The 27,118-nt window shown below is 37.4% G+C and overlaps 1 protein-coding gene across 14 annotated transcripts in view; it reads right to left on the bottom strand.

Moving 5' to 3' along the window:
• Positions 1-2,679: 2,679 nt before the first annotated feature.
• GPHN (gephyrin) overlaps positions 2,680-27,118 on the bottom strand; it is a 274,586-nt gene continuing 250,147 nt past the window's right edge. For 8 of the 14 annotated variants that reach the window (XM_066321405.1, XM_066321403.1, XM_066321406.1 and 5 more), the window contains 6 exons: positions 12,672-12,759; positions 10,620-10,693; positions 7,920-7,984; positions 6,566-6,669; positions 5,295-5,391; positions 2,680-3,724 (listed from right to left, as the gene is read on the bottom strand). In XM_066321405.1, coding sequence (XP_066177502.1) covers positions 3,591-3,724; positions 5,295-5,391; positions 6,566-6,669; positions 7,920-7,984; positions 10,620-10,693; positions 12,672-12,759 — 562 coding nt within the window. In that variant the 3' untranslated portion in view covers positions 2,680-3,590. Of the gene's footprint in view, positions 3,725-5,294; positions 5,392-6,565; positions 6,670-7,919; positions 7,985-10,619; positions 10,694-12,671; positions 12,760-22,214; positions 22,287-27,118 lie in introns of all 14 variants that reach the window. The other 6 variants (XM_066321399.1, XM_066321394.1, XM_066321397.1 and 3 more) reach the window with 1 other exon arrangement.

Raw genomic sequence — 27,118 nt, forward strand, 5'->3', positions numbered from 1 at the left:
GCATGCTTCCTTGTCAGTCCAGTGGGGCAAATTTTTGTGTGCTAATATATATGTGTGTATATATCTTTATATATATACTTACCTTTCATTTTATCATACACTTTTCTTGAAGTAACTTTATTTTTCAATCCCTGGTTATCAAGATCAGGCTAATATCTTTGTTCTTCTGTGGTATGCTCAGATATTCTTCAGTTAGTAGTGTACAATAAGGTTTCAGTTTTGCAAAAACTATGTGGTTGCTCGCATCTTTAAACACAAATTGGGTCCATGGAAATGCAGAAGTCCTTGCATGTGGACAGAGCATGCTGGGTATTGCTTATGGTGCTGGGATGGAGCAAATCATCTGAGCCAGATCAGTCTAAAACTAGAGAGCTACTGAGCCTCTGCATCACCTTTTGAAGGCTTTATATTCCAAGAACTTTATCAGCTTGTGTACAATATGGCACAAATGCACAGAGCAAGTCTTTACTGAATGCTGAGTATGAGTCACTGAGCCCTTCCAGAAAACATGCAGCTAGCAGCAGCTCATGAGGTTGTAACATTTGCAAAATGTGCAGACTTTCCCTCCCCACAAATTACTCAAGATTTGCCTGCACTCCAATGCTGACTTTAAATCTAGCATGACAACTCATCTCTGAGAGGACTCAAGGACAGATTTACTAGAAAACAACAGTCAAGTTTGAAAGAAAACAACCAAACTAAAAAGAATATAAGAAAATACAGAAGAAACACCAGTGTGACTTTTTTCATTTGGACTAAATACGGAAATCCAGCTGCTGACAGTATCAAGCTGAAAATGCTATGCCTTGTTCTTTGAGACCAGCTGGCAACTAGCAAGGTGAAGGATTAGTTATTAGAGATCATGTTCTTCATCATGAGGACAAGGCACTTAATTGCAGCTTATGGACCAAATACTGCTTTGGGAGGCTATACCTTGTTTTACAGATTGCTGCTTTAATCACCACCAGCTTCTACAGCTGTTCTGCCCATGCAAACCCTTTGTCATCAATAGTTGTGACTTTGATTGTCCTCCTCTCCTAGAGGAGTCTCTGCTTTTTTGAGTACATGCAGAAATGCTCTTCCATGTCTAACCTGTAGTCCTTAGGTTTCACCTTTTACATGGGAGTAATACCAGCTGGCTTTAGAATCAAGGAGACTACTGTAGATACAAAGCATTCAAGTGAAAAATTTCTTACCTGACTTTTGGGAAATGTACAAAATATCCTCATAAAAGAAATATTAGGTTGGGAACATATTCCTGAATTTATTTGAGATAAAAGTCTATCAGAAATGTTTGGAAAATGCCAGCAATAAAACCCAGACAATTTTCATGGTTTTTTTCCTCCCTGATATTAAAAACTACAATTTGCCAGCTGAGGCAAAATAAAGTTTTTGGCAAATTTTGTGCTTGAGCATTTCAACATCTACTCTCTTACTTCTTATTCTTAGTTTCCTGAAAGGTAAGAGTATAAGGATCTTTGATTTTCAGCCCCAAATTTTGCTTGATCCCTGATTTGGCCTCTGACTCCTCATTTGACATTTTCACACTCTCTTACATATATATCTTCAGAGTAAATACGAAGTTCTATATCAAAAAATATCAAATACATGTACTCAAGGAGTAGACTCTGCCTTTAAAACAACTAGTGAACTTGATTACTAGTGAGTCTTTATGTTATTGGTGTCCTTTATAAATTTCTGATTTTCATTACATATGCTGCCTCTAATAACAACCCTTAGCTACATTATAATAATCCTTTGGCTTATAATAGGGAGTGTTCTGTAGTCTTTCTCAGAGATGAGTTAACCCCCCTCTTCCTTCCTTCTGTGGGTTAAAATATTCTCCAGTACAGTAAAAGCAGGCATCCATGAATTTAATTTGACACCACCCTGCTGCTACATAGAGAGATCACAAATGCAGACACCTAGTCCAGAACAAAAAAATATGATCAGCAAGTTGTTGTTACTGTTCCCCTGAATAACCAATCCCTGGATTGCCTCCAAACACAGTGTATGCCTACCTGCCTTCAACCTTTGCAAGGGCCCATGCAGGGAGTTTCACAGCAAAGAGAGTTTGGTTTTAAAACCAGCCTGAGGGATGCCCTCTGCAGTTATCATAGAACTACAGCTCTGGTCCACTGTGGCAGTCAGGATTTAAAACAAATTTTCTGTGTTCTCACTGACTGAGTCTTCAGATAAAGATAGAGAAATGCTCTGGCTTCACAAATGGAATTGGTGGGATAGCATTTTACCCACGAAGTCCAAGAGACAAAGTGTTGTAGGGTACTGCTATGGTCTTAATCCCAGATGAAATGGAAAGCTACCGAAATACACAATCTGCTGGGAGCTGAAAAGTTCTTATCTCATGAGGGGAAAAAAAAGAAAAAAAGAACACGTTATCAAATTCCAGACAGCGCAGCACAAGAGCTGTTTGCAAATGCTATGCAATTTACATGGGGGGGAAAAAGGATTCTCCAGTTTTGATTAGTCTGATTGTTTCCCCACCCCACTTCCAAGTGCTGCTTCTGTTTTGCCCCTTGGGAGGTGTCAGAGCGAGCTCACTCTGTAATTTCAGTTCACTCATCATACTGTACATGAGGGAAGGCCCTAGATTGGACATACTATTTCTCTTCCTTTCTACGCTCTTTCCCCACCCCAAATAACCTCTTAAATCACTGCTTTTTGTTTCAAACAACAAGGCTGAACAAGTGAAATTTTAAATAATGATTGAGGATTTTTTTTTATTCATTTAAGTTTCAATATCATTACAGAAAATGTTATGGTACAGAGTTGTTTAACATTATTTTTATTTCTTTGCTCATTTAATTTCCACACGAATGCTGGTAACACTAATATCTGTACAAGATCAGTCTTTGATTTTTTTTAGTTTTTAGTTCTGTACATTTTTAAATGTATTGGTTAAAAAGGCTGTCAGCACTTAAGGAAGCAATTTTTTTGTTTGTTGAAATAAAAGGTATCCAGTTACTGCCCAAGAGTACTGAGCTGGGTGGCTGCTGGGACAAGAGACATCCCTGAATGCGCGGCGAGGTGAGCAAACCTCGGGGCTTCATTGGGTTCCCAGTGCAGCCACTCCGCTTTTGGCACTGTGCACATCAACACGAGATACAAGATAAAGAACAAGCAGAAGCTCTCTGTGAAGCGGTTATGAAGCATACTAATAAGGGAAATCCAAGTGTTGTCTACGCTAGTATAAATAAGCAGACAGCCTTGTTTTAAGAGCGTAAGTAGTTGTATCTTAAAGATGAGAAAAAACACAAGTTCTGCAGGCACCTACTGCTGTCTACTAAAAGCTACCGCTATTAGAACTAGCATTGAACACACAAAGCAATTGCAAGAAAAGGAAAAAGTTGCTTTGATATAATCAGAATAAATTTCTTTGTTAAGATTTGTTTTAAAGGTTTTTTTTTTAAAAGGTATTTATTTAAATTCCATTTGAAATATATTTCAAGATGTTGACTATACTGATCAACTTTTATCCAAATTGGAAAAACTAGCTGTGCCGTTGCATATTACAGGATACAGTCAATGATATGTGGACATGCATCAAAGCTTCATTCTTGCTGGTGACATCATAGCCTTCCAATGACCATGACATCCACCACCTCCCCCTTGTGAAGCTCCACATACTGCTCTGTCTTTGGAGGTAGCATCAACAGTCCATTGGCACTGCGCATACTCATCAGACGACTGCTCATCTGATTCCCTATAGGAGAGAGGCAGAACAATTTCAATTCAGTCTTCAGTTACTTCCAAATGCTGCAACACAGTGCAACAAACAAAAGCTGTTATGATGAAAATGTTTATGTGGCTAACTTATTCATGGAGCTGTTCCAACGTGGATGGAAACAGACAACTCTGCGGAGATTTAGTCAGCATCTCACTGCACTGAATCTCAAAACTGTCACTCTCTTTGCTGATTGCTTTCCTACCCAGCCTTCCACAGTATCTGTACCATCCATCTTGTCCTAGTAAATTGTTAATCCTATCAAAATTACTTTAGTTTTCAATTTGTACATCTATTCCAGTTGTACAAACACTAAAATCAGCACAGTCTAGAATACTTTAAATATCCTGTTATAAATAAATTTGATTAATTTTATTCTCTCTGAATAGAATAATTTAGGTTAGGAAAAACCTCCAAGATCATTAAGTCCACCCTTTGACAGAACATCACCATTTCAACTAAACCATAGCACTAAGTGCCATGTCCAGCTGTTTCTTGAACTCTTCCAGGGATGGTGACTCCACCACTTCCCTTGGCAGCTTGTTCCAATGTTCAACAGCCCTTTCAAGAGGAAATTCTTCCAGATGTCCAACCTGAGCCTCCACTCTTGTCCTGTCACTTGTTGCCTGGGAGAAGAGACCAACCCCCACTTGCTACAACTTCCTTTCTGGTGGTTATAGAGAGCAATAAGATCTCCTGTGATTCTCCTTTTCTCCAGGCTAAACACCTCCAGCTCCCTCTGCCACTCCTCATAGAACTTGCTCTCCAAACCCTTCACCAGGTTCACTGCCCTTCTCTGGAAATTCTCTAGCACCTCACTGACTTTCTTGTGCTGAGGGGTCCAGAACTGAACTAATATTTTCCCTGTGGAGACTCATATATAGTGCTTTTTGTTTAACTATTTGAATGTAGCAAAAAGACAGTTAGTTGTTTAAGGACCTAAATTTCTTGCAGAAATATCACAGTCAGCAGTATATAGCTAAACCAGTATTCAAATCTAGTATTTACCTCAACTGCAGCTGAGTATCCAGAAGTATTCCTAGGTGGCAAACATGACTTATAAATCCTTAGTCTGCTTCGAGAGAACATCTAGAGTCTCTGCTATCTCTCCTACTTTTCCAGTTCAACTAAATTCACCTTTCTTTTATTTGTATTGCTCCTACCTCTGCCCCAATGTGTATTTCTTGAGTACACGCACAACAGCACAAGGAAGCAAATGTGCCTGACTGCAACTAAGCTTAGTGGATGTTTATAAAAGGGAATGTGTGCATATATGCAAGAATACAGGTGTAGAGTGTGTGTGTGTGTATTAAAGCAGGTTATTCAAATAAATGATGTTTTAATGGTTAAATTGACAAGCCATATCAGCACTGAATTTTATATTAATGTTTGTGTATGCATGTGCACAAGTGTGTCAGCGAATCAGTCTGCATGAAGAAGATTCTATGAAAAAAAGTGTGAACAACACCCTTGGTTGTTCCCAGACACATCTTTAGGAAGGCAAGGCTGTGTGTGAGTGCCTGTCAGTCTGTTTGTGACTGGCACTGACCTGTACTCTGTGCCCAAGGTAGTGGTTCTTGGTGATGCCAAGTCAGGATGCACCGATGATATTCTGGGCGGGGGTCCAATTTTACGTCACATGATAACTGTAGGATTAAAAAAGAAAGGATGAACATGTCATGCATTCATATTGCACTGTCTAAGATAATGGAATAATCTGCTCAATTGTTCTTCCTTGGAAACAGTCATTTCAAAAACTTGTTTTTTGAGGTCTGATGGTGTCTAGCGCAAGATTAAGAACTGTAGAAGGCAGAGACTGCAGTATTTAAGGAAATATGACTGTGATATTACAATCTCAAAGTGTTTGAAGGATTCTCTGTGCATTAAGTGGAATATTCCAAAGCCATTCTTTTAATGACAGTTTACAGATAGTATTTCGGTAGAAAAAAGCCTGGTCTCTTTGGATTACATTGCATAAATAAAAAAAAAAAAATTGCATTTAAAATCCTGCTAGCTCTGACAAAAGGAAAATGGCCAATCTTTGAAACTAAAAGACATACAGGGGATGGCTCATAATGTAAAATACATGCAAAAGTGAAGGTCATTGCAAATTGCTCTCTCTTTTAGAATATTTCAGCTGTGAGCTAAAATCTGGATGCTTGAGGAAGGACAAAAGAGAGACATGGGATAAGCTATAAGAGAAAAGTGCATAGCCAAGAACACTAAGAAAACTACAAAAGGTGATGTATTCCTTGGTAAAGGTACTTTATTTGAATCAAAAACAGAAGAAGAAGAAGATGTTATGATAACATGCCTTGAATCTATATTAAATAAAGTTACACTATCTGTAATTTATTGGAAAAGTGAGAACAGTTTAAGGAATTTATATTGCTTAGGGTGGTGGTGATGGGAGTTTCTTATATAAATAACTCAACAAAAAGGCTTTAAAGTTTGTATTTTCTATTGCTAATACAGATCTAGCCAACTCTAGATATTCACAGATTACTCTGCATTTTTTACCAGACTCTAAAACAAATGTCTTTTTTAAACAGGAGAGTGTCCTTCCTGCCTGATTGGCAAATGGCTGCCTCTGCATCTGTATATCTTGCTCCATTAGATGGCCATCTAACTCTAAAAAATTATGGGACTAAATATTACTATTAACAGATACTCAGAGTGTGGCTCTATTTGTGTGAACGTCCTTCCACTGCCAGAACTAGCCTAGGGCTCAGATGCCACAAATACAACAGTCTTCCAGAGCCCAACGAGCTGTGCTTCAACATCTTGAGAGAATTTTAAACTAGAGGACAAGCTTCTTACCCTGGCTTTGATGATGGTGGGCCGAGGATCCAGGATACCCTGCATTTTCCTCAGTGCGGGAACAACAAAGAGATTGCAGGTGACAACAGCTGACACAGGATTGCCTGTAAGACAAAGAACAGTTGGTGGTGATGCCCTCTTGGTTTACTCTGAAATGCTGAAAGTGAGCTTATGTCTTTATAGCAATTTCAGTTTAAAGGACTCTACAGAGTTTTCCATGCTCTGTACTGCACACAGTACAGACTGCAGTGGCATGTGGCAAGGGGCATGTGGCAAGTACACCTGTTGAAAGCTACACTCTGGATGTGTGCTGAGGTCGAGGTCTTGCTCTGACCAGAATTGCCTAATGCTCCTCAGGCCCCATTTGCCTCCGTTCTTCTGCTACCTTTGTCCTATGCCTACATTTGTCTGAAGCTGGCGCAGAGTTAATTGTGCATAGTTATTGGCTGTACCCTGACAAGGCTCTTTATTTGTGACTAATGGTTCCCAGATACCAAGGGAAAAATAACTTTCAATTCCCTAACTGAGTAGCAAAATGCCTTAGAACAAATTCTACTGATTTATATGTTTTCTGTTGACTCACAAGAGAGGTGTATGACCACCTGTCAAACACCACTGTCTCACATATCTGATCCTCTCTAGACAACAGTTTTAAAATAAATACTATGATCAGATGGACGCTCCACTGATCTCTCCCCTGTAAGAAAATGTACTGCAGCAACTAAAGCAAGAAAGGGTAGGAGCACTAGAAATACTTCTGGAAACCACCAGCTTATCAACAACAGGATTCCTTATGTAGTCAAAATTCACAGAAAGCCAGACCAATAAGAATAAAATAAATTCCTTCTCATTTAGAAGGACAGAAATCCATAAGGAAATCTTTATTCTAAACAAGTGATTTCCCAGGGCACACAGCCAGCAGCGGTGCAGTCATGCTGCCCTCTTTTGGTTCCACAGCAGGAGCATGATAAACAAAAATATTCCGTGACATGTTCCTTGGCACTCCCTCATTTTTGTCTCCATTTTCAGTATGTCAGAGTGGATGCACTGACTTACACTCACAGGATATTTATGGTGAAGGCGCAGGGAGCTGTAGGAAAAAACACCCCTGTGAAAAATGTAAGGAAATTGTTGGATGGAAAAAATCGTAAGACCTGTTCCAAAAAAATTCTGAGGACAGGGACAAAAAAGAACTCCTTAGCACCTCCCTGCAAGTCCATTTCTTCTGGAAATTTTTGAGAAAATCTTACAGCTTAGGGGCCAACACCAGGCACAGGTGCTGTGAAGTGTCACTATTCTGTTTCATGTCTGTCATCTACACACAACAGCAAAAGTACTAGACAAAACATCTTACCTGGGAGCGCAAAGATTATTTTTCTTACGCCGTCAATATCCAGAGTTGCAAAAGTTGTTGGCAGGCTATGGAAAAAGAAAGTTTTTTAATATCTTCATTAGAATTTGACTGAACATAACTGTATTATTTAAAACATTTGGAAAAGAAAAGAAAAGAAAACAGGACATCTCTCTATCAGCTGTTCATTAGCACCTGCTGCTTATTCCATACTGAAGGTATAATCCTCTCTTTGTGGTGCCAGAATAATTTTTATTGATATTCAACTCTGAAGTTTCAAGTACACAAATTTGGAGACGAAAATATCTAAAAGAAAATGAACTAGTAATCAAAAATCTAAATCTTGTCTTCACCCTAGAAGCCAATTAACAATGAAGTAATACTGGAATTATGCAATTACAGAGCTGGGTTTTTTTTTTCATATAAGCGTTTCCAATTTTTTATAGCATTGGTGACTAATTTTCTTACTCCAGTCTCTACAGCAGTAGTGACAAAGGAGCAGTATTTCTGAGCAGCAAATGCTAGCTTATCTGCAGGTGAACAAATTCAGATAGACGGGCAGAGCTGCAGCCAGGTGACAACCAGGTCTACCAGTGAAGAGCTCTCTGCCTTTCAGAGCTGCTAAGTGATCTTTGGTGACTTGCTGTGAGGGCTGTTACTGTTATACAAGTAGGACAGTAATGTGGCTGGCAAAGAAGAGGGACTCATCCAGGACACAAGAATTCTGTGTTAATATAATCCTCTCAAACATTAGAAATTATACCTCATAGGAGCAATACGTAGGCTGGTTTCCTTGGCTTTATCTTGAGCTGACCACTACCACCTGGTCAGCAGATGATAGTTTACAGCTTTGGAGATTTGCTGCACTTTGATCATTATCACTTAGTTTAGTATCTGTTAAGACTCATCAATATCCTGTTTTACCAGAGGAAGTTAGTGTTTGACATTCCTGTTTAAAAATGCCTCTAACATGATGGGAACTATGTGCCAGACCTCCAACCATTATAACCAGTGCACAAAACCAATGGATAAAAAATTGAATTGCTAATTCATATTTACTAGAAACCTTGAATTCTCATATGACATTTCAACACCATCATTGGTAGAATCTTCCAGTACTTCCTTCTGTCAGTGCAGCTAGACAAGATAATCTTGCATGGGCTCAGTAACTTTCAGACCAAGTGGAGGGATGGTAAATCCCAGGCACCACCCTGCACTGATGAAGCACATCAAATACAGGCGTACAACAAATTCTGACTTCAGTCTTGGAACTTACTCAAGGGATTTTTTTCAATATAGTAAGCACAATCTACAATCTTTTAAGAAGCAGTTAATAAAACCCAAGATACAGTATTTGCTATTGCACTACAGCTAATGAAAAAAGAGAGTGCTTACATTCTCAGTAAGAACAGATGAGCAAATGTTTTGGTAACAATAAAAAATACCTTTCTTGTGGCATAAAATGAAAAGGACATTTAGGGAAAACACCCATTTCTTGACGTTTTTCCAGCTAGTTATTAAAAGTTTATTGCTGCAGGCCTACAGAGGACTCACCAGAAGAAAAAATGACATTTGCTTACAAGTAAGCCAGAACCAGAATTTAATACTCTGAATTCTTTAAATCAAGTTATCCATTCTTGTCAGCAGCAGAGACTGTAGTGCAGATTCTGCTTCTGGGACTTCCCTACATCAGTTGTAGCAGTATGACAGAAGCAGTGAGGATTTTCCATGCCTGGGCTACATCCACCAGGGGAGGAAACAAGCTTTTAGCTCTCTCAATCCTTCTGTGGAAAGGAGGTGGTGGTAGGAGCAGCACAAGCACCAAGCCCACACGCAGTTCTTTACCAGACTGTATGCAGAGACAGTAAAAGTATTTGTCTGTTTTCACAGCAAACACCCACTTGCAGCTCTGCTCCATGACAGCAGTTCTGGTTTAGAGGGAATCATTCTGCAAAGCTGTGCTTGATCTTATGTAGCTGGACCATTCTGACACACCTTGCAAACAAACTGCCCTCCACAGGGAGTGAGGCAGAGGTGCAGGCATCTTTCTGCTCTTTTACTGTGAAGAAAAGGCAACTCTCTGTTCTCAACATGTGTGATTTTCATTCTCTCTACAGAGCACACTTCCAGACTCACTGATGAGCAGTGCCACAGCACAGAAAAGCAATGCTGAAACAGTTTTCTGTTTCAGGAAGAAAAGGACACATAAAGGACTCTGCTTACTTTAAAATTACTATGCTCAATATGCCAGTTAGACAAAGCTTTGTAAATTAGCTGTCATTCCTCTCTCAAGGAACTGCTTGTAGGAATACATTTTATGCAAATTTTGAAGTGAAATGAGATACTCTTTAAGCAACCTGTCCATTTAACGTCCTTCTATTTCCTGGTTATGTCAATATGAGCTCTATGATCACACTGAAGGCTGTGGAAATGTTTATACCATGCTGGTTTCCCACCAGTCCCCAAACCTGGTTTGCAACAGAGAAATATCTCTTACTGATAAAAAAAGAATCAGTTCCAGTTAATTTCACCCATAAACATGATGACTAATCTGAAGAACACTGATTTTGCTGCTTTTCCCACAAATATCTATCCTATGGTTTACAGTATATTTAGAAAAGTGAAATCTACTGAAGCACTTCACTAAGATATTTGGCCCAATGTAGCCTCCATCTAGGCTGCCTAAGCAAAAAGATTTCTTACCCAGGTTTCATAAAAACTCTGCCAAAATGAATCTGTGCGTGAAGATCAATATCCAGCACCTGTTTAAGATAGTCCTGTTTAATTAAAAAAAAAAATTAAGTAAGATCAAAACGGCTTTACATCATCTAAGCATTCAAAGCAATTAATTAATATCAACTGAATATGAAAATTTGCATATCCTGAAAGTGCTACAGCCCAGTGGGGAATTTCCAGTATTTGAAAGAAAGTGTTTTGGAAAAGAAGTAAAGAACAGACTCATTTAGGTGCCAGATCTGACTCCATGAGGACATATGTTTCCTTAAAATTCATCTGCAGCATCAGAATCTTAGAGCACCCCACAAATACCTACTACTAAAACATTCTCTATGTCAAAGATCGAAAAAAATTCAAAGTTAAGAATTTAAATTATCAAGTTATTTAAATTTTGTCATGGAAGCTATGTAGTTGTAGATTTAGAGATCTCCTACTACTTTTGAAATCAATAATGTACTGTGGAAATCATAGTTTTCCAGGATACTGTAATTATTGTAATTTCTTGGGTCTAATGGTCTAATTGACAGTGATTTCATTTAACATTCCTTAGAAAGAAAAAATTGTGGGTGGCTTGTGAATGAGTTCAAGTTAAAGGATTTTGCATAAACATGATTGAGCCAGTTATTAAAACAAATGGAATTACTTGTTTAAACTTTATTGACAAGATGTAGTACTCTACCTGTTGTGTTTAGTGAGACTAAAAACATGGGCCATAACATTCATCTGGGAAGACAGACTTTGAAAGCAGTAAATCTGAAACTCCCTGTCAATTAGTCCTTTTTGTTATGCATGTGTGCGTTCAAATACTTGGAAAGCAGCAACTCATTTCAGCCAGGCATTAACTCTTAATTATTAATTGCATTAACTCCTCTTTTACTTTCTGTTTACTATTTGGATGTTCACAGCTATTTCATTAAAACTATAGAAAGCTCAAAATATCAGAGGGCAGACCAGCAGTGGAATGTAGAGTCTACTGACTTTAGGCTGTTGCCTCAAATTCAGACTGGGGAGAAATGAGCTGAAGGTCTGAATGTCTGTAAGCAGTCCAGCCACTTCTTAGTGTTAACCATGTTGGCACTATGTTGTCACATTCCCAATTTAAAGACTAGTACTTGTCCTTGATTATTTTTCTAGGCATACTGGACACAATGGGAGTAATTGAAGGTTATTTGCACTACTTTAATTATCCATTTTCATTATGTATCCAATGATATGGTTTCTACTCAGAAAAGTAAACAAAACCAGCACTCATGTTTCCCACCTCCTAATGACTATCTTGAGTATCCGTTAGTTATAAAAATGTTTATTTTACCTGCCAAACTCACAGATTCAGCCTGGGATCAAAAAGTAATTTGAGTTTTCCTTCGCATAAGTCATGATTAATAAATATCCTGCAGGTTCATCTATGCCCCACCAGCATCAGTGTATCCCTATTTTCTTTGATGGTTTTGGCACAGGGATAATCAACAGGAACTCAATCAACAATTCTGTTAATGATTCAAAAGGCAAATATATCAGCTCACTGGCTCTCATATGTATTGTCTGTAGGACTATCAGGTGCAAAATGTGATAAAACTATTTTTGTAACAGATAGAGCTTTGGCACATTCAGGAAACAGATGTGCTGAGTAAAAAAATGCTATTTATATACTTAGTTTGCTTTTCTAAGTACTTTCAAAGTACCTCCTCTAAAAATAATAAGTATGTTGTCTGCATGTGCTATTAACCCAGCACCTTCCTCATCTACATAAATTGTTCCTTAAATAAAAACACATTTGTAAATCACTCACATAAAGAACTAAAAGCTTCTCTGTTGTACTATGTCAACTATAGTACAGAAACAAGAACAAAGGGAATGAGCTTTGAAGACTGTTTTCTTAAGTAATTCACATGTAAGTGTTCCAATAAAAGTAAGGTCCCTTTTTAATAAAGATTAATACAAAGGTAGTAGCTTGGATAACAGACTCTGGTTTGAAACTCTTACATATATTGTAGGAAGTCAAACTTAAATTTTGCATACCTTTTCCCCCATAGATACACCTCCTGATGTAATGATCACATCAGCACGGCTGATACCCTCATTCAGTGCATTCAGTAAATCATCTGGGCTACAGGAAAAAACAGGCAAAGCAGATTAGTGGCATGGAATTACTATGAGTTGTAATATAAGTTTGTGTGCACACATACAGATGCATACACACGTGTTTTAAGAGAATGATACAAAAAAAGAGAAAATCTTTTCCTTCTTAAGATTCTACACCATTCAATTCAAGAGCTGCAATCTCATTAAGTGGATGCCACACTGTTTGGCACCTTTCTGTCTAAGCTTTGCAACAGGAACAGTGGGATACTTTAGACTGGGACTGAAGAATGCTAATACAAACGTCTAAGAGTATGCAATTGGCACAGTAGGTAGCGATACAAATTGTGACTTAGATGAACTGACAGATATATATAAAGGCACCTGACACATGAAAATTACTGACCACCAAGCTGGCTGCAATACTACCTGTCTAGCTTATTTGATGTGTGCAAAAATGGGGGTGAGGCTCCGCTTCAAACTTCGATCAGTGAAGCGTGGGAGTAAATCCTTTGTTTCTCTTCTCTGTTAGAGGACTCTGCAGCAAAGCCACCTGTACATATCCACTTAAGCTTGCAAAAACACAATCCATCCTGTTGAAAGGTCTATTCAGTATAATGGGAGCTATGACATTCTTCCATACAAAGAGTATAACTGTGAAGGGTATTGGTGTCCTAACCCTTTTCTTTCCATTTTAGATCTAAACTGGAAATTTTGAAGTGAGATTTGATTTTTAAGAGGAGTACTGATGCGAATATAGAGCTTCAAGGCACACAATGGAGAAACTCAGTAATACAACTCACACAGGTCCAAAGGAATCAAAAAACATTTCTGATATTTTAAATTCATACTACGCATTTAACATTTGTGAACTGACCAGAAGTTGACCGGTTGCTGTGATTATGTATTGCTTCTTCAACAGTATGTTTTCACTTCAATGATCCTGAAAGTTTTTCATGGGAGGCTGTTCCTACTTAGAATGCCATTGAAAAAATGGGCAATAATGCTAGTGACTGCATGAAGGCCTTCATCTGGAACACAGCACCTCAGGTAAATACCATACTACAGTTATGAAATGCCATTGTGGGTGATGAATGCAAGCTGAAAATGGCATTGAGGGCTGTCCTTTGAGGACTTTGGCTTATTTAATCTGAAAGTAGAACTACAGCTGTAATTTTGGAGTTGGAGCTGAAAACATGAAAATTAGGAATATTATGCAAGTTTTAGTTGACCTTTCAGAGACTAGCAGAAACTGTGTGTTTCCAAATGCCTCAGAAAGAAAAATTCTTTCCTCTGAGCATTCTTTCTTTGCCCATGGTTCAGCGAAATATAAGCAGCAGTTAGCATGACATGGTGCTGTGTGCACTACAATTTATGTGACACAAGAAGTACTGCACTCCTTCACTGAGTAAATAGCTCAGTGCACGCAACCTTGCACACACCTCATCTCACCAGAGAGCCCTCGGGTGTCCTCTACCTGGTTATGTCTTACAGGCAGAAAGACTCAAGCCTCTTTCTCCACAGCGTCCAGTGACTGAAGCACCGTGTTCTTTGGCATCACAGCGTAGTCATCCTGCACAACTTTTTTATCTATGTTGGGTTACACCTCTCTCTAGGGTCAGATTGCTCTGTAAGTGTAGGCAATAGGACACAGCAGAAAGAAGGGCAGATTGCTGTAGACTGCAATCAGTAAGATAGAATTATACACTACCATACACTATTTTTAAAGGAAATAGAAGGAATATATTGTATATATTTCTTAATGTATAAAGGAATACCTTCCTTTATTCCTTATTTAATTCCTTTAAGAAATTCCTTAATGTATAAAGGAATTATACACTATTTTAAAAAGGAAATAGTGGCAATCATGACTATTGTTTAGGGTACTAGGTATCTTGGATACTCTTAATGGACTACAAAGAATGCCTAGACTCTTTTCTTTGGGAGAAAATAAATGAGATCAAGCAAAACCATCTCCTTTGCTCTTTAGGAAACAGAGACATTTTATCAGCTGTCCCTTCTGAAACCTCAGGATCATTTTCTCCAAAACTCAGTACAAGTCTTCAGTAGTCATTAAAGGAATGTAGAAAGAAGTAAGTCTGCTGTTGGCTAGTTCTTCAAAACCAACTGTCTTGTATTGATTGTCTAAGTAGTATCTGTATGTAATACAATACTAAGATTATGATAGAGTTTGTAATAGGAAAAGTCTCTCAGCATCTCAGTATTCCTTAATCCTTGCCAATGAGGCGGCTTGGAATGCAGCAAGGAATACATATTCATTACAGAGGTCGATATTGGCATTCCCGAGTCTTGGCAGTCAGACATATGCCACTATCATCAGCCTAACACTGCTCTCAGTACATTTTTCTCATTAGGTTTTGATGGAGCTGAGGACCTTATCTGGAGGTTGCTCCAGGCTGTTTCATTTTATCTTGTTTAATTATTTAAAAGTTATTCATAGGTAGCAAGACTACCTGTCTGGGGACATGCTAATTCTGGATAATGAAGTGGGCTTGCTTTCAGTTGTGGTTTGAGAATAATGGAAGGAACAGTAAAAAGCAAACAAGTATATATTTAACTGTTGTAAAGTTAAATAGAATGGAAATGCAGCTACTTACATACAGAATATCTATATATGTTTGTATATATATATAAAATCAGTTAACAAAAGAAAAAAGTCAAAAAACACCCCTCCCTCTCCCAATAAGCCTGAACTCAAACCAGGTGAGGACTCAATTCACGTCTTTCCTTATGAGGGCAGCATACCACTGGACTAGTTCATCATTCAGGTGTTTTTATTGTGTCATGTAAAATAAAAATGCACTAAAATTTGGTGCATTTTTAGAATTTCTAGTAGAATTATGTGTACAATATATTTTCTTCACCATTTTAAATAATTTTCTTTACCATCTGTATAGTGCATGGCATTAAAAAAACTCTACCATTACAACTTACCCAGCCAATAGCACTGCATATCATCTTCAACATAGTTGCAAAATGAATTTAATTCTTCCAAAAAGAAAGATGTAATGAAAATTTTGTTGCAATAAACTAAATGATTATGTTAGTTTAGTTTTTATTCTGAAAAAAAGAGACAGAATTCCCTTCCTTGCTGTTACAGAAAATGTCTCTTTTTTGACAGACTTCTTTTTGTCACTCAGGTCTGCTTAACTTTATGTTGTACTTAAGGCTGGTAGTTCCATGACTCTGAAATTAGCAACAAACAGTCCTTATAGGAGTCACCTGTTACAATATTCAATCAACACTGTAGTGGGTGGATTTAGTGCAGAGAGCTATTACTCAAATTGCATATTAACACTGAATTGATAGAGTCAGATAACAAGATAACTATTTGTTTCATTTGTTGTTTCAACAGTAAGCAGCTACTCCTTTAGACTGACATGTAAAGAGAATAAATGATGAAAACCATTAAATTCTGAGAGAATTGACAAGATAACTTTGGCATCTGAGTGTAACATGGCAATATTGCTTTAAAAGGCAGGTGACAAATCGCCATGAAGCTGAGAAATAACACTCACTGTCTGAGCAGGTACAAATCAGAAGTTATATTCTGAAGTTATATCCTGCCCACTGCTAGGAGCAGGATACTGGATTAGCTAGATTAATGGTCTAATTTACTTCAATAAATCCTTTAAAAGAGCTTGTCAAAGTGCTATTCTTGGATTTTTTTCCTTCATGGACAGAACTGTAACACTTGCTTAAATATAATGGTGAATACCTTAATCAATGTAAAGTAGATTTTGATGGAAAGTCTAATTTCCAGATAGCAAAATTACTCTGTTTCATTTGGTGATTTTCAAAGTCAGAGTGACATTGTGCACCAAAAGAGAGTGTGCTTTTCTAACATGCTGCAACTTATTAAAAAAGTTATACTCAGATACGTTTCAGATCCTATCCGATCATCTTTTGTTAATACCTTGAAGAACATTTGTTATTTAAGGACTGCATACAGTTTATTAAACTATTCATAAATAAGGAACAAATCCAAACTTTCTCTCAATACCCGGAGCAGATTGCGTCTGCACAAATATTGTGTTTTGTAAATACATTTTTGAAAATGCATAGTGATTTGCATAAAGATTGCATCTATTTTAAAATCTATCTTTTTAGTCCCTGCTAATTCTGTCAGTCTGATAAACAGACTGCCTACTCTACTATCCCAGTTTCCTGACCCTTCTTTTTAATTTTTATAGTACAGTACAATCTGGAAATTAGTTGGTGGGTAACTACTGTATAATGGCAGCAGCAAGTACCCAGTAAGCAGATGTGTGACACTGCAGCTGACACTTGCTTTCATTGATTTCAAGAGAGGACTTGCAGGATGGCAGTACAGCAGGAACACTTTCTGGATTCATGAAAAATTCTGGCTATCAAAGTTAGTTTGTGGAAAACTTATTCAACACTTGAGCTGTCAAGTGAGCCGTCTTTGAACTGAAAAGATATACAAGAAAGCTTAAGAGCTTGAACAAGAAAATGATGCAAGCCTCATTAAAATAGACATCAGCTATGTAAATTTTCTCCTTTCCACTCTCAAAAGAAATAGCTACATTATAGTCAAGACCAAAGAATTCGCTGTGTTTTAAGTGCCAGTTTGAAGCACCCTAAATTACAGTGTAATTTTCTCTTTCACATAGAAATCAACGCATGTTAATTCACTTTTGTTGATCCTATTGTTGTGCTTCACTGTCATTAATTATCAATCTGTTAGCTTTTCCTGTGATACAACCCTTTACAGCAGCAGTTTGATACATGCAATTAAACCACTCCATTTTATAATTTAATATAGAAAACAAATAACAGCAAATGTTCAAAAAATCACCTACCACTGTGCAATAAAATGAGTGATCCCAGTTAAAACTGAACTGGAACCTCTAGTTAAGACTGACTTATCAAGCCATTGTCACAGTACAAAATCCACGGTTCATTACTGATTTCCAGGACCATTTCCACAGGAATCTTGTTCATTCAGTGTAACCTCATTACCTGACAGTCACTTCCAGTCCTTGCTGTCCAGTGCCATATACAGCTGCTACTATTGGGTGACTAACAGAAACACTTGTAGTTGTTGTATTTCTCTATGCAGCAGCCCGGGCTTTTATAAACCCAGGTCTTCTGGTAACCTGTACTTGCAAAATGTGTGCATGCACCATCACAGTCAGCACCTTCAACCTGTGTGCTTTACAGAGACACTGGACACAGACAGAGAAAGATACACATGCACCATAATGCACCAGATGCATGCACAAGTGTCTATTGTGAGTTCAAAAGCAGAGCTGGCCAACCTTTCTTGCCCTCTGTTTTACTTTATTTGAGAATATCTCAAGTGTTTCACTTATATGCTGAAAGACGTGATTCTTCACAAATTCTGAGGAGCTACAAATTCCTGGACGCATGGTGAAAACAGAAGTGCCTAGCAGTGATCTCACACAATCACACTAAAGACAAAGGTAGTCCTGCTGCTCCCTAAATTACAGTAGTTGGCTGTAAACTTCAAAAGTCTGGAGGTGCCCTGAGTTTAGCACATTCTGGGCATGTTCCCACAAACTGGCAACAGTGGTTTGTACTACGTTTGCATCTTAGGAAGTCTCTTATCTGCTAATCAGATGTTCCAGAGGAACAGGTTTAACTGAGGTACAAAAACTTGCCAGAAATTCTCCTTGCATGCAAAGATCCCAGTCAAAATTATAGTTCTACCTCCAAAATAACAAAGACTTTACCAAATTAAAATTTTCATCAAATAACCAACAGACTACTTGTTGTACTCAGACCTCATCAAGCTCAATGACATTTCTTCTTGAGGAAAGATGGGATATGGATTTGATCCTTTATGAACTCTCATTTTTAGCTGCTCATTCAGCTGAGGTGACAGATTTCAAAATGAGTAGATGAATGCAGTGAGGCATAAAGACAAAGTCCGTCACCCACTTCTCACCTCATGGCCAAGAGGAGTATTTTGCATATCAGTAATTTGCAGAATGCAGAATGGTGCATAGATGCCATTATTTTTAACCAACTAAACATTATTTTTAGCTAACTTCTGTAGAATCTAATATTGAATGTAAATCAACGAATGCATTTCAATGAATGCAATTCAATGAATGAATATTTGAGAGTAATAGGTATTCTATGTGTTTGACTACTGTGGTTTTTGAAAGCAGAAGAAAATCCAATTTTGATGTTATATGTAGTAACATATGGACACACTTCTGAAACTGTATTTGTTTCAAAATTCTCGAGTGTATTTCATCATGTTCTCAAAATGTATCTTCCTTCTACCTTCTGTGGTATTTCCCTGGATCACTCCGAACAGATGCAATATGTTTTCCCAAGGAAAATAGGCCAGCTTGTGAGGAAAGCTGGAATAATTACAGCAGCTTTTGGCTTGTTCAACATGACTATGTAAGTTTTGTCTATTTGACAGCAATAGAAAAGAAGCTGTCTTTGTGGTACTTTTTGCTGCTCATTAATTGCTGCTGCTGCAAATATAAATGTTATTTTGCAGAGTATCCTTTTTCATGTTACATTTATGAACTTGTAGGGATTTTGATTAGAGGTCTTCACTTAGAGGTCTTCAACTTTTCTGCTGAAGTAACCATGAGAGCTGTCTAATGCCTTCAGTGTTTTTTCTATATCTGGATGATAATATTTTTTCCTCTACTGTTTCCTGGGCCTGCTTCAGAAGACTCCCACTCATATGTATGCCAGAATGACAAAAGATCAGAGAGGTCAGAAAAACAGATAGCCATGGGAGTGCTACAGGAAAAGGTCTTATGCATAAAAGCCAGGGGCTTATGTACTCCAGGCACATTCCAGCATGAAGGGTCCTCAATCACATCCTTGTCTGCTGCTTGTGTACATTCATCTGCAAGCATTTCAGTGTGAATTGTAATTTTTTCCATAAATGCTGAAAGAACAGGAGCAAAGCTTTGGTAAGAGCTGCTTTCAGGTGCTGTGCCATTGTACCAACTTGTGAGCACTTAATTCACTCTAAATGCAGTATAGTGTGTGTCCTCTGAGTGCAAAAAGCAGCCTGAGAACTGCTGGTTTCCACTAATTAAAAAACTATCCCTGAGTAATTTTGCTGGCTGAAGATAATGAACCTTATCAGTACACTTACCAGAAATCCATTAGTTTTTCTAAGAAATTGGATGGGATTACACCTGTAAAGATTTTTATTTTATCTTCCTTCTTACAAAGGAAGTGAGTCAATATGGATTCACTGAAAAGTTTTCACTTTTGGAGTAGAAAATATTCAGCAGTTGTAGCTTGGTTGAAATAATATGACTGAAGATTACACCACACAATATAATAATCAATGCCAAAGACATTGCTCATCAGTAAAGATGTCAGTGCACTGGTCAGTCTGAAGGGCAACTGTGGTTCTGCAATTATTTCAATAAGAGCACTTATGAAATGAGAATTGGCTTATACTGACACAATTGAAAGTATAATATATGATGGATGTAATTATTGCCAGTTGTTTATATATAGCAAATATCACCAAATCTGACACATGGTGAAATGGCATTGTTATCACAGAATTTCTTACCTTTTCCTTTTACTTTAGCTTCAACTGTAAGAGTAAATTTTAAATAATTTTAAAAGGAATTTAACCATGTAAATTGGTGTAACTGCTATTGACCTATAGTATGGATGTCTCTAGGACAGGTAGAAAAGCAGTCCCTAAAAGCAATGCCTCAAAATGAAGGCTTTCTCCAGGAAGCTCCACCCTTAACAGAATCATAACTTAATCACTTGGAAAAATGTCTGTCTCCAGAACAAAAATGATTTGGAAGCCACAGGTTAGAGACAATATAAAAAGACCTTTTAAAGTTCTCTGTCATTATCTGTGTCCTAAAACAACGTCAAATTAAACATGACATCGATTTTTGTTTACTTAAATAAATACAAATTCCCCAAAAAGAGTAAACTATAGTGTTAGAAATAAGTGAAGATAAGAAACTGAGAAACTTTGAGACTAGCAACTTAATTTTTTTGACAGCTGCTAGTTAGTGGAAGGAACTAGAACTTCATTTGTCTCTGCAATACTGGACCATATTCCTTCAAGCACAAAGATGCTTTTAACATAACAAAATGCCCATTGCTGTTTCTCCTGCTCTGGAGGCAGAACCATTCTTTATTGCTCGTGCTTTGGGCAGGAAGAGTTGTTCTAGGGGCTGGTTTTTGTTGGTGCTTTCCCTTGCATGGCTTAGAAGAGACCAAAGGCTCATGCAGTAGCAATTAGGTGTGAACTGACTTGAATGAAGAATTCCAAGTCCATCGCCTGCTGGTAGATTCCATCTTTTAAGTAATTTCAGATAAAGCTGGCAGTCTGTATCATGTTCTTCAAATTAATGTAAAATGTTTTAAATACTGCAGATTCTCATAAATTAAGTTTTTTGGATGTGTAGTATAGCAAAAGGTTCTAGTGGGTTGATCACTTTAGTCCATTACATGAGGAAAACCTAGATTGATAGCAACCTGGCTTCAGCATGAATAACTAATTGCTAAACAAGGACCAGTTTTTTGAAAGCTAAGGATATGGCAGATGGACTCAGTCATGAGAACAGCAGTTTGTCTTCCAGTATGCAAAGCAAACATTAAGCTATAACCCAATCCTCCAACCTTTTCTTACAAAAATGGGACCATTTACCCCAGTGAGGATCCTCACATCTGAAGTTTTCAGGTATTAGCCTTCAATGTGATTTTCATTCCTTTTATACTTATTTTTATTTCCTACATGGATGAAACTACAGAAAGACATTTTTTCTGTTTGTTAATGGAGGAAATGACAGACGTCATTTACTCTGTCATCACTCCTGCTCCTTGAGCCTATGTTAGAGAGCAAGTTCTGAAAACGAATCTACATTTTTAAGCTGTCTCCCTAAGTAAGACATAGTATATAAGTGCATATGTATTTTGGAAAACATGCATAGTGCATAGTTTAGAGGTGTTCTAACTGTTCCAGTTAGCCTGCTTTAGAGATGATCAGCATACTGGTGGAAAATCAAGTATGCAGTATCACAGACTCAGAGAACATCCTGAGTTGGAAGGGACCCACAAGGATCACTGAAGTCCAACTCCTCTTATGACTGAAGAATCATAACAGTGACTTCCCTGGACTCCACTACTACCTTCAAGCAGGATTTTTGCTAATCTGCTCAGTTTTTAAAAAGGAAAAGCCTTGATGGAGAAAGATGTTTGCTGGTACTGATGAGTAACGTAAACATTTTCATTTTATCAATGTTGTGGAGCCATGTAAGTCTACAGTGCACTGGTGCATAAGAACTTAACTGAAAAGGCAGTGCTACTTAATGGACAGAATAAAACACCATCTGCTCCTGTACAGCAAATGTTGGTTGGATCCGTGCTCCAAGCTCTGCCCTGACAGACACCTGGCTGAGCCTGCCTGTGAGCATGCACGTGCCTCAACGTCCCAAGTGGTTTAAAAACAGTGCTCACCAATCTGGTAGGCCTGTCTCCGCAGTGTTCTGGAAGCTCTGTGTCCCTTCTTCTTTAAAAACATCTGGCTTCCTGAGGGTAAAGGAAGCAGAAGGGGTATAATAAAGAGCCAGAGAAGGAGAGAATCTCCTGGGGTCAAAGGGAAGCTCTGTGCCCAGCTGTGTCCCCCTTGGTGGCTCTAGATATTCAAAATCACCATAGGAAATGCTTCCTCTTTGCAAGGGCAGCCAATGGGAGAGAAAGGGAGTGCACAGGAACATCTTTTTGTCACAGTTTGGTTGGGCTTCTCACAAGGAATGAAGAGTAAAGTTATGGAAGGATTTAGGTTCAACTGGGCATGACAACAAAGCATAATTCATCTTTCCTTGCAGTGTCTATGGAGAAACTTCTTTACTCTTGACTTCCAAACAAAGCAAAATGAAGTGTTAAACAACTTGACATTTTGGAAGGAGGACCATAGATAATGGGAAAATATTTAGAGATGGGCCCCACTGAAATATTTTTACTCACACTTTTAGCTTCTTATTCAGGAAATAGGTCTCAAGGCATAATAACTGCCACCTTCTTAACTACAAGGGGGAAAGAGCTGTAATTATCCTAATTTTATAACTCCATACTCAATAAAGATGCCACTTCATTCATGAGAAGCTTCATACCCTGCTGCAAGAGGCAGGATTAGAAAAAATGTCCAAAACTGAGAAAGCTACTCCTATCAGGATCTTATTTAAAACAATTAATGATTTGCTATGAATTCCCAATTTATGAAAGCAGCATTACCTTTTACATATACTTCTTCCAAGTCAGTTTTTCAGTGAAAAAACTATTTTTAGATATTGTCCTTTGTAACAGAAATATGAAATTAACAGAATTTATGTTTTTATACTCTTAAATGTAGGGCAACTAAATGTAAAATGTAAAAAAATCATAATTGGACATGAAGATTTATTTATAAAACTTGAAATCAGACATTCATGATTGAATATCATCAGTCACCACTGTATGATTCTTGAGCTATTTCTTCATATCAGCTGACTGGACAGTTAACAACAACAAAGTCAACCATGGCGAGCTGATCCTGCACAAGGCAGCTTCAGTCTGGCATTTCAAAGATCACTTTTGTGCACACTCATGTCCTGTCTGACTGGAGAATGTGAGAAGAAAACTGTGCTAATGTCCCTATACTACTGTTACATATGTCCACAGTCACTGCTAACATGAAGTCTAAAATCCTTTTATCACCTTGTAAATCCATGCCATGTTTCTCCTCGTAGTTCATGGAGAAGGTCTGTCAGATTGAATGCAAACTAATGTTGATAGGAAGTGATAGAAAAATATTCAAATTATTCAGGTTAAAAGTTTAGATGTCCATTTCTTTCTGACAGGCTTCCCAAGAAAGCTATTTCCTAGAATGGCTTCAGTCCCTCCTTTGCTATTCTATTCATTGCCAGAGCAACAAAGTCAATCTTTATTTCTCAGAACAGGGTCCCTGTGTCATGAAGTGACACACAAAAGACTTTCAGGTTTCATGAATGATCCCAGATCTGGTTTAGCCGTCAAGGTTACAGACAGCAGTCTCAAAAATCCAAAATCTCTTCCAGCATGATGCTAAGCTCTGTTGTGTAATTTCTGCTGGTACTAGTCTTCTGATTTTGTGCTTCTACTATGTATTGTCTATTAGAATAACACAAAATTTAATTTAATTCTCTGAAAGAATACTTGAAAGATTATTTGCAGCCAGAATAATTAATTCTCTTTTTTTAATCATCTAGTATTTAGAATAGTGTGAGAACCTCTCTGAACTTGTTTCTGTTTGAATGGTAAATAAATATCCAATCTCACTTTGAAATTAAATATCAAAGCATTTGATTTAGTTTCCTAATAACTAATTACTATCACTGGTAAAATTATGCTTTGCTTACACTCTGAATTAGTCTAACTTGAATACATAGCCATTGCTGCTGAAATAGAAACTATTCAGTTTTTAGTCCATGTGGCTCAGTATTACTGGAAGGAAATCAAGTGATCTTGTAAGAACATCTGTTGAACTAAACAACCTGACTTCTGGTATTACTTTAGTACACAGTCTATCTTTTAACCACTTAAGAAATTAAATGGTTCTTGTCCTGGGAATACAAAGGTAAAGACAAAAATAACCTTCTAATTCTGTAGGAGATTAGCTCTTTATATATATATGCTAGAACTTGTATTTAGATGATTCTCAAATCTTTTCTTAAGTCTTTGCTTCTTAGGATATAAACCTCCATCCTGTAAATGTTACTTATATTCTTTAATCCTCTATATATCAATCAATATTTGCCTGTATTAACAATATACCTAACCCAGTTTTCTAAGTGATTCCTATCACTGACACAGTGACCCACCTTTAGTGTTCACCACTTCTCTGGTTGTCCTGTGTCTACTGCCTTTATTAGTTTTCATTATTTTATTCTAGGGTATCAGTAAAATTTCAAGCCTCAAAAATTTTTCAGTGACTTGGGGACTCAAATTCCTATATATGCTCTAGGCATTAAAGTTGAAAGTAACTTAGTGAACAATACTTTGGCCTCTAAAAACTGAAGCTGTCTTGAAAACAGAACTTATCTCTCCAAGTACTTTTAAATTGTTAATTTAGGCCTCAAAAATAGACCATAAAAATAGTAATTTTTGTTTTCCCCCAACAAATAGATTCCCTCTGTTTTCAAAGATAGGGTTTCAAAGTATTCTGTCCTCTTTATTATCTGTTCTTCATTGTCATGTGTTACTACTGAGCTGGGATTCTAGAAATGCTAATTTAGACAGGAGCCCATGCTTGTGTTGAACACTGTTAGGAAAATGACACACTGCTGTGCATTAGCTTTGCACCTGTCACCTCTACAGCATGGAATTTTATTACTTGTCACATTATGAAGTTTCCTACTGGTACAGAAGACTCCCTGGGACTTGCACTGTCCCACTTTATAGGTTCTTTTTTCACCTCTGTTTTGGCTCAGCCGTTCCTTTGTGCTTTCAGAACATGTGCATGAGATGAGATGACTTGTCAATATGACAACTTCTTTGAAGATTTCCCTAATGATTATCAAGAGTTGTTGTGACAGATATTAAACATTTCTGCTTGAAAAGGAGAATATTTTTGACAGGGCACAATGAAGGGGAGGACCTCCACATCTGAATCACCTTCAAACCATTACTCTGTGTCCCTGCATTCATTAGGCTATGATAAAAATTTATAACACTGTTGTTTTTTTGAGCAGAATTAGAAGTGAAGTCACTTGAGCAAAACATAATACTGTGACATTTAATGTAAGGTCTTTTCTCTAACAAGCATTTTCTTGCGGTCATTTGTTAAATGATACTACTACTAATTTTGTTGAGTATATTTGCTTTTACCCAAGCTGGCATTACACTGGACCAGGGAGAGACTAGGATTCTATGCCTGGATTCCGCCCTTAAGTGATATTCTAGCTCATATAATGATATGTGTCAGACTTGCGTGAGAAATTGCAGGTATTGCATGAGAAATTTCAGAGGTGGAGCAGTTTCTCCACTCTCCTCCCTCTACTCCAGATGTTCCATCTATATTATAATCGTAATAATTACATCCAAGCTACACAAATTCAAAAGATTTAAGCCTTTTTTTGGGATGGCAAACTTAAAATCGAAGCAGACTAAATCCTTCAGTAAGATTTCAGTACTCATTCTAAATATGAAGAGACTCTACCAAAGCTTTTATTTTAGGGGTATCACAGAGAAATGCTGTTACAACAGCAGAGGTGATTTTAATAGGTTTACCTGTCATTTAGGAGCTCTATGTCCAACAGTACATTAAAAAGGAGAGGTAAACAAATAAGAGGTAAACAAACAAATAATTTTCTAATATAAAAAAGCTCTCATAAACTGCTGATTTAATAACTATTTGGATAAATATTTCAAGCAAGTGAGGAAATAATATGAATTTCCTGAATTTTTCTCCTAAGGAGAGAGACTCTTTCTCTCTCCACTGTGAAATCACAGGCTTATAAATGAAAATGCTGCAGGAAGCAACTAGATTTTATACATGTCTCTGAGAAAAATGATAAGGGAATTAGAAATTAGGGAAAAGAATGAAGAGAAGGGGAAAATGCACTCATGTAAACAAAGGTAAAAGCAGAGGAAATTGAATTAATTACATACGTGATCAAAACTCCTAAGCAAGCTTAGTAAGAGTCTTTCATAGAAGAAAAGCTGTCAAAATCGAAGATGACTTTGTGAAACAGAGGCCCACACTACAGCAAATTTTGCTAGGGCTAAACTTTACACTTGAAACAATGGAATACAAAGAACAACACAAATGAAATATCAGACACAAAAATATCCTGATAATTTAGACTTCTACAGATTAGATCAGAAATGCAACTTATTTTTATCATTGGTTACCAAAAAAACAAATAACTTCATAGATTATAAGCAAAGCAAATGAAATCAGAAGCCTTTTTAACTTGGTCTTGTAATTAGGAGGCAACATTCAAAAGTACATTGGATTACCAATTTTAACTAGCCAGTTGTTTTTTTAAACTTTTTTAGCAACTGAGTCTGTGATTCAGACAAAAAACATAAGACACAACAGTAACAACAATATCAGAAGGGTTCGCCCTTTTTTTAGTTTTGCATTTGTTTCTTGTGTTTGCAGTAGCTCTGGAAATGGATATATCTTCCACTTCTACTCAGAGATGTGTGCTTTTCAAACAGCTTGGCTTTTACATACTAAAAACACAAATAGAGAAAATTTTGGCTTCTGGCCAGACCTAACTTCAGCTGTATCAGACTCCCAGGTCTGTTCTTTTCTCCTATTGCTTTCTTCTAGGATTTCTACTGTAAACTTTATCTCTGGGTTTTGGAATTTCTGTTTTTTATTTTGAATATTGAGT

This window comes from Sylvia atricapilla, chromosome 6 (genome assembly GCF_009819655.1).
Source record: "Sylvia atricapilla isolate bSylAtr1 chromosome 6, bSylAtr1.pri, whole genome shotgun sequence".
Lineage (NCBI taxonomy): Eukaryota > Metazoa > Chordata > Aves > Passeriformes > Sylviidae > Sylvia > Sylvia atricapilla.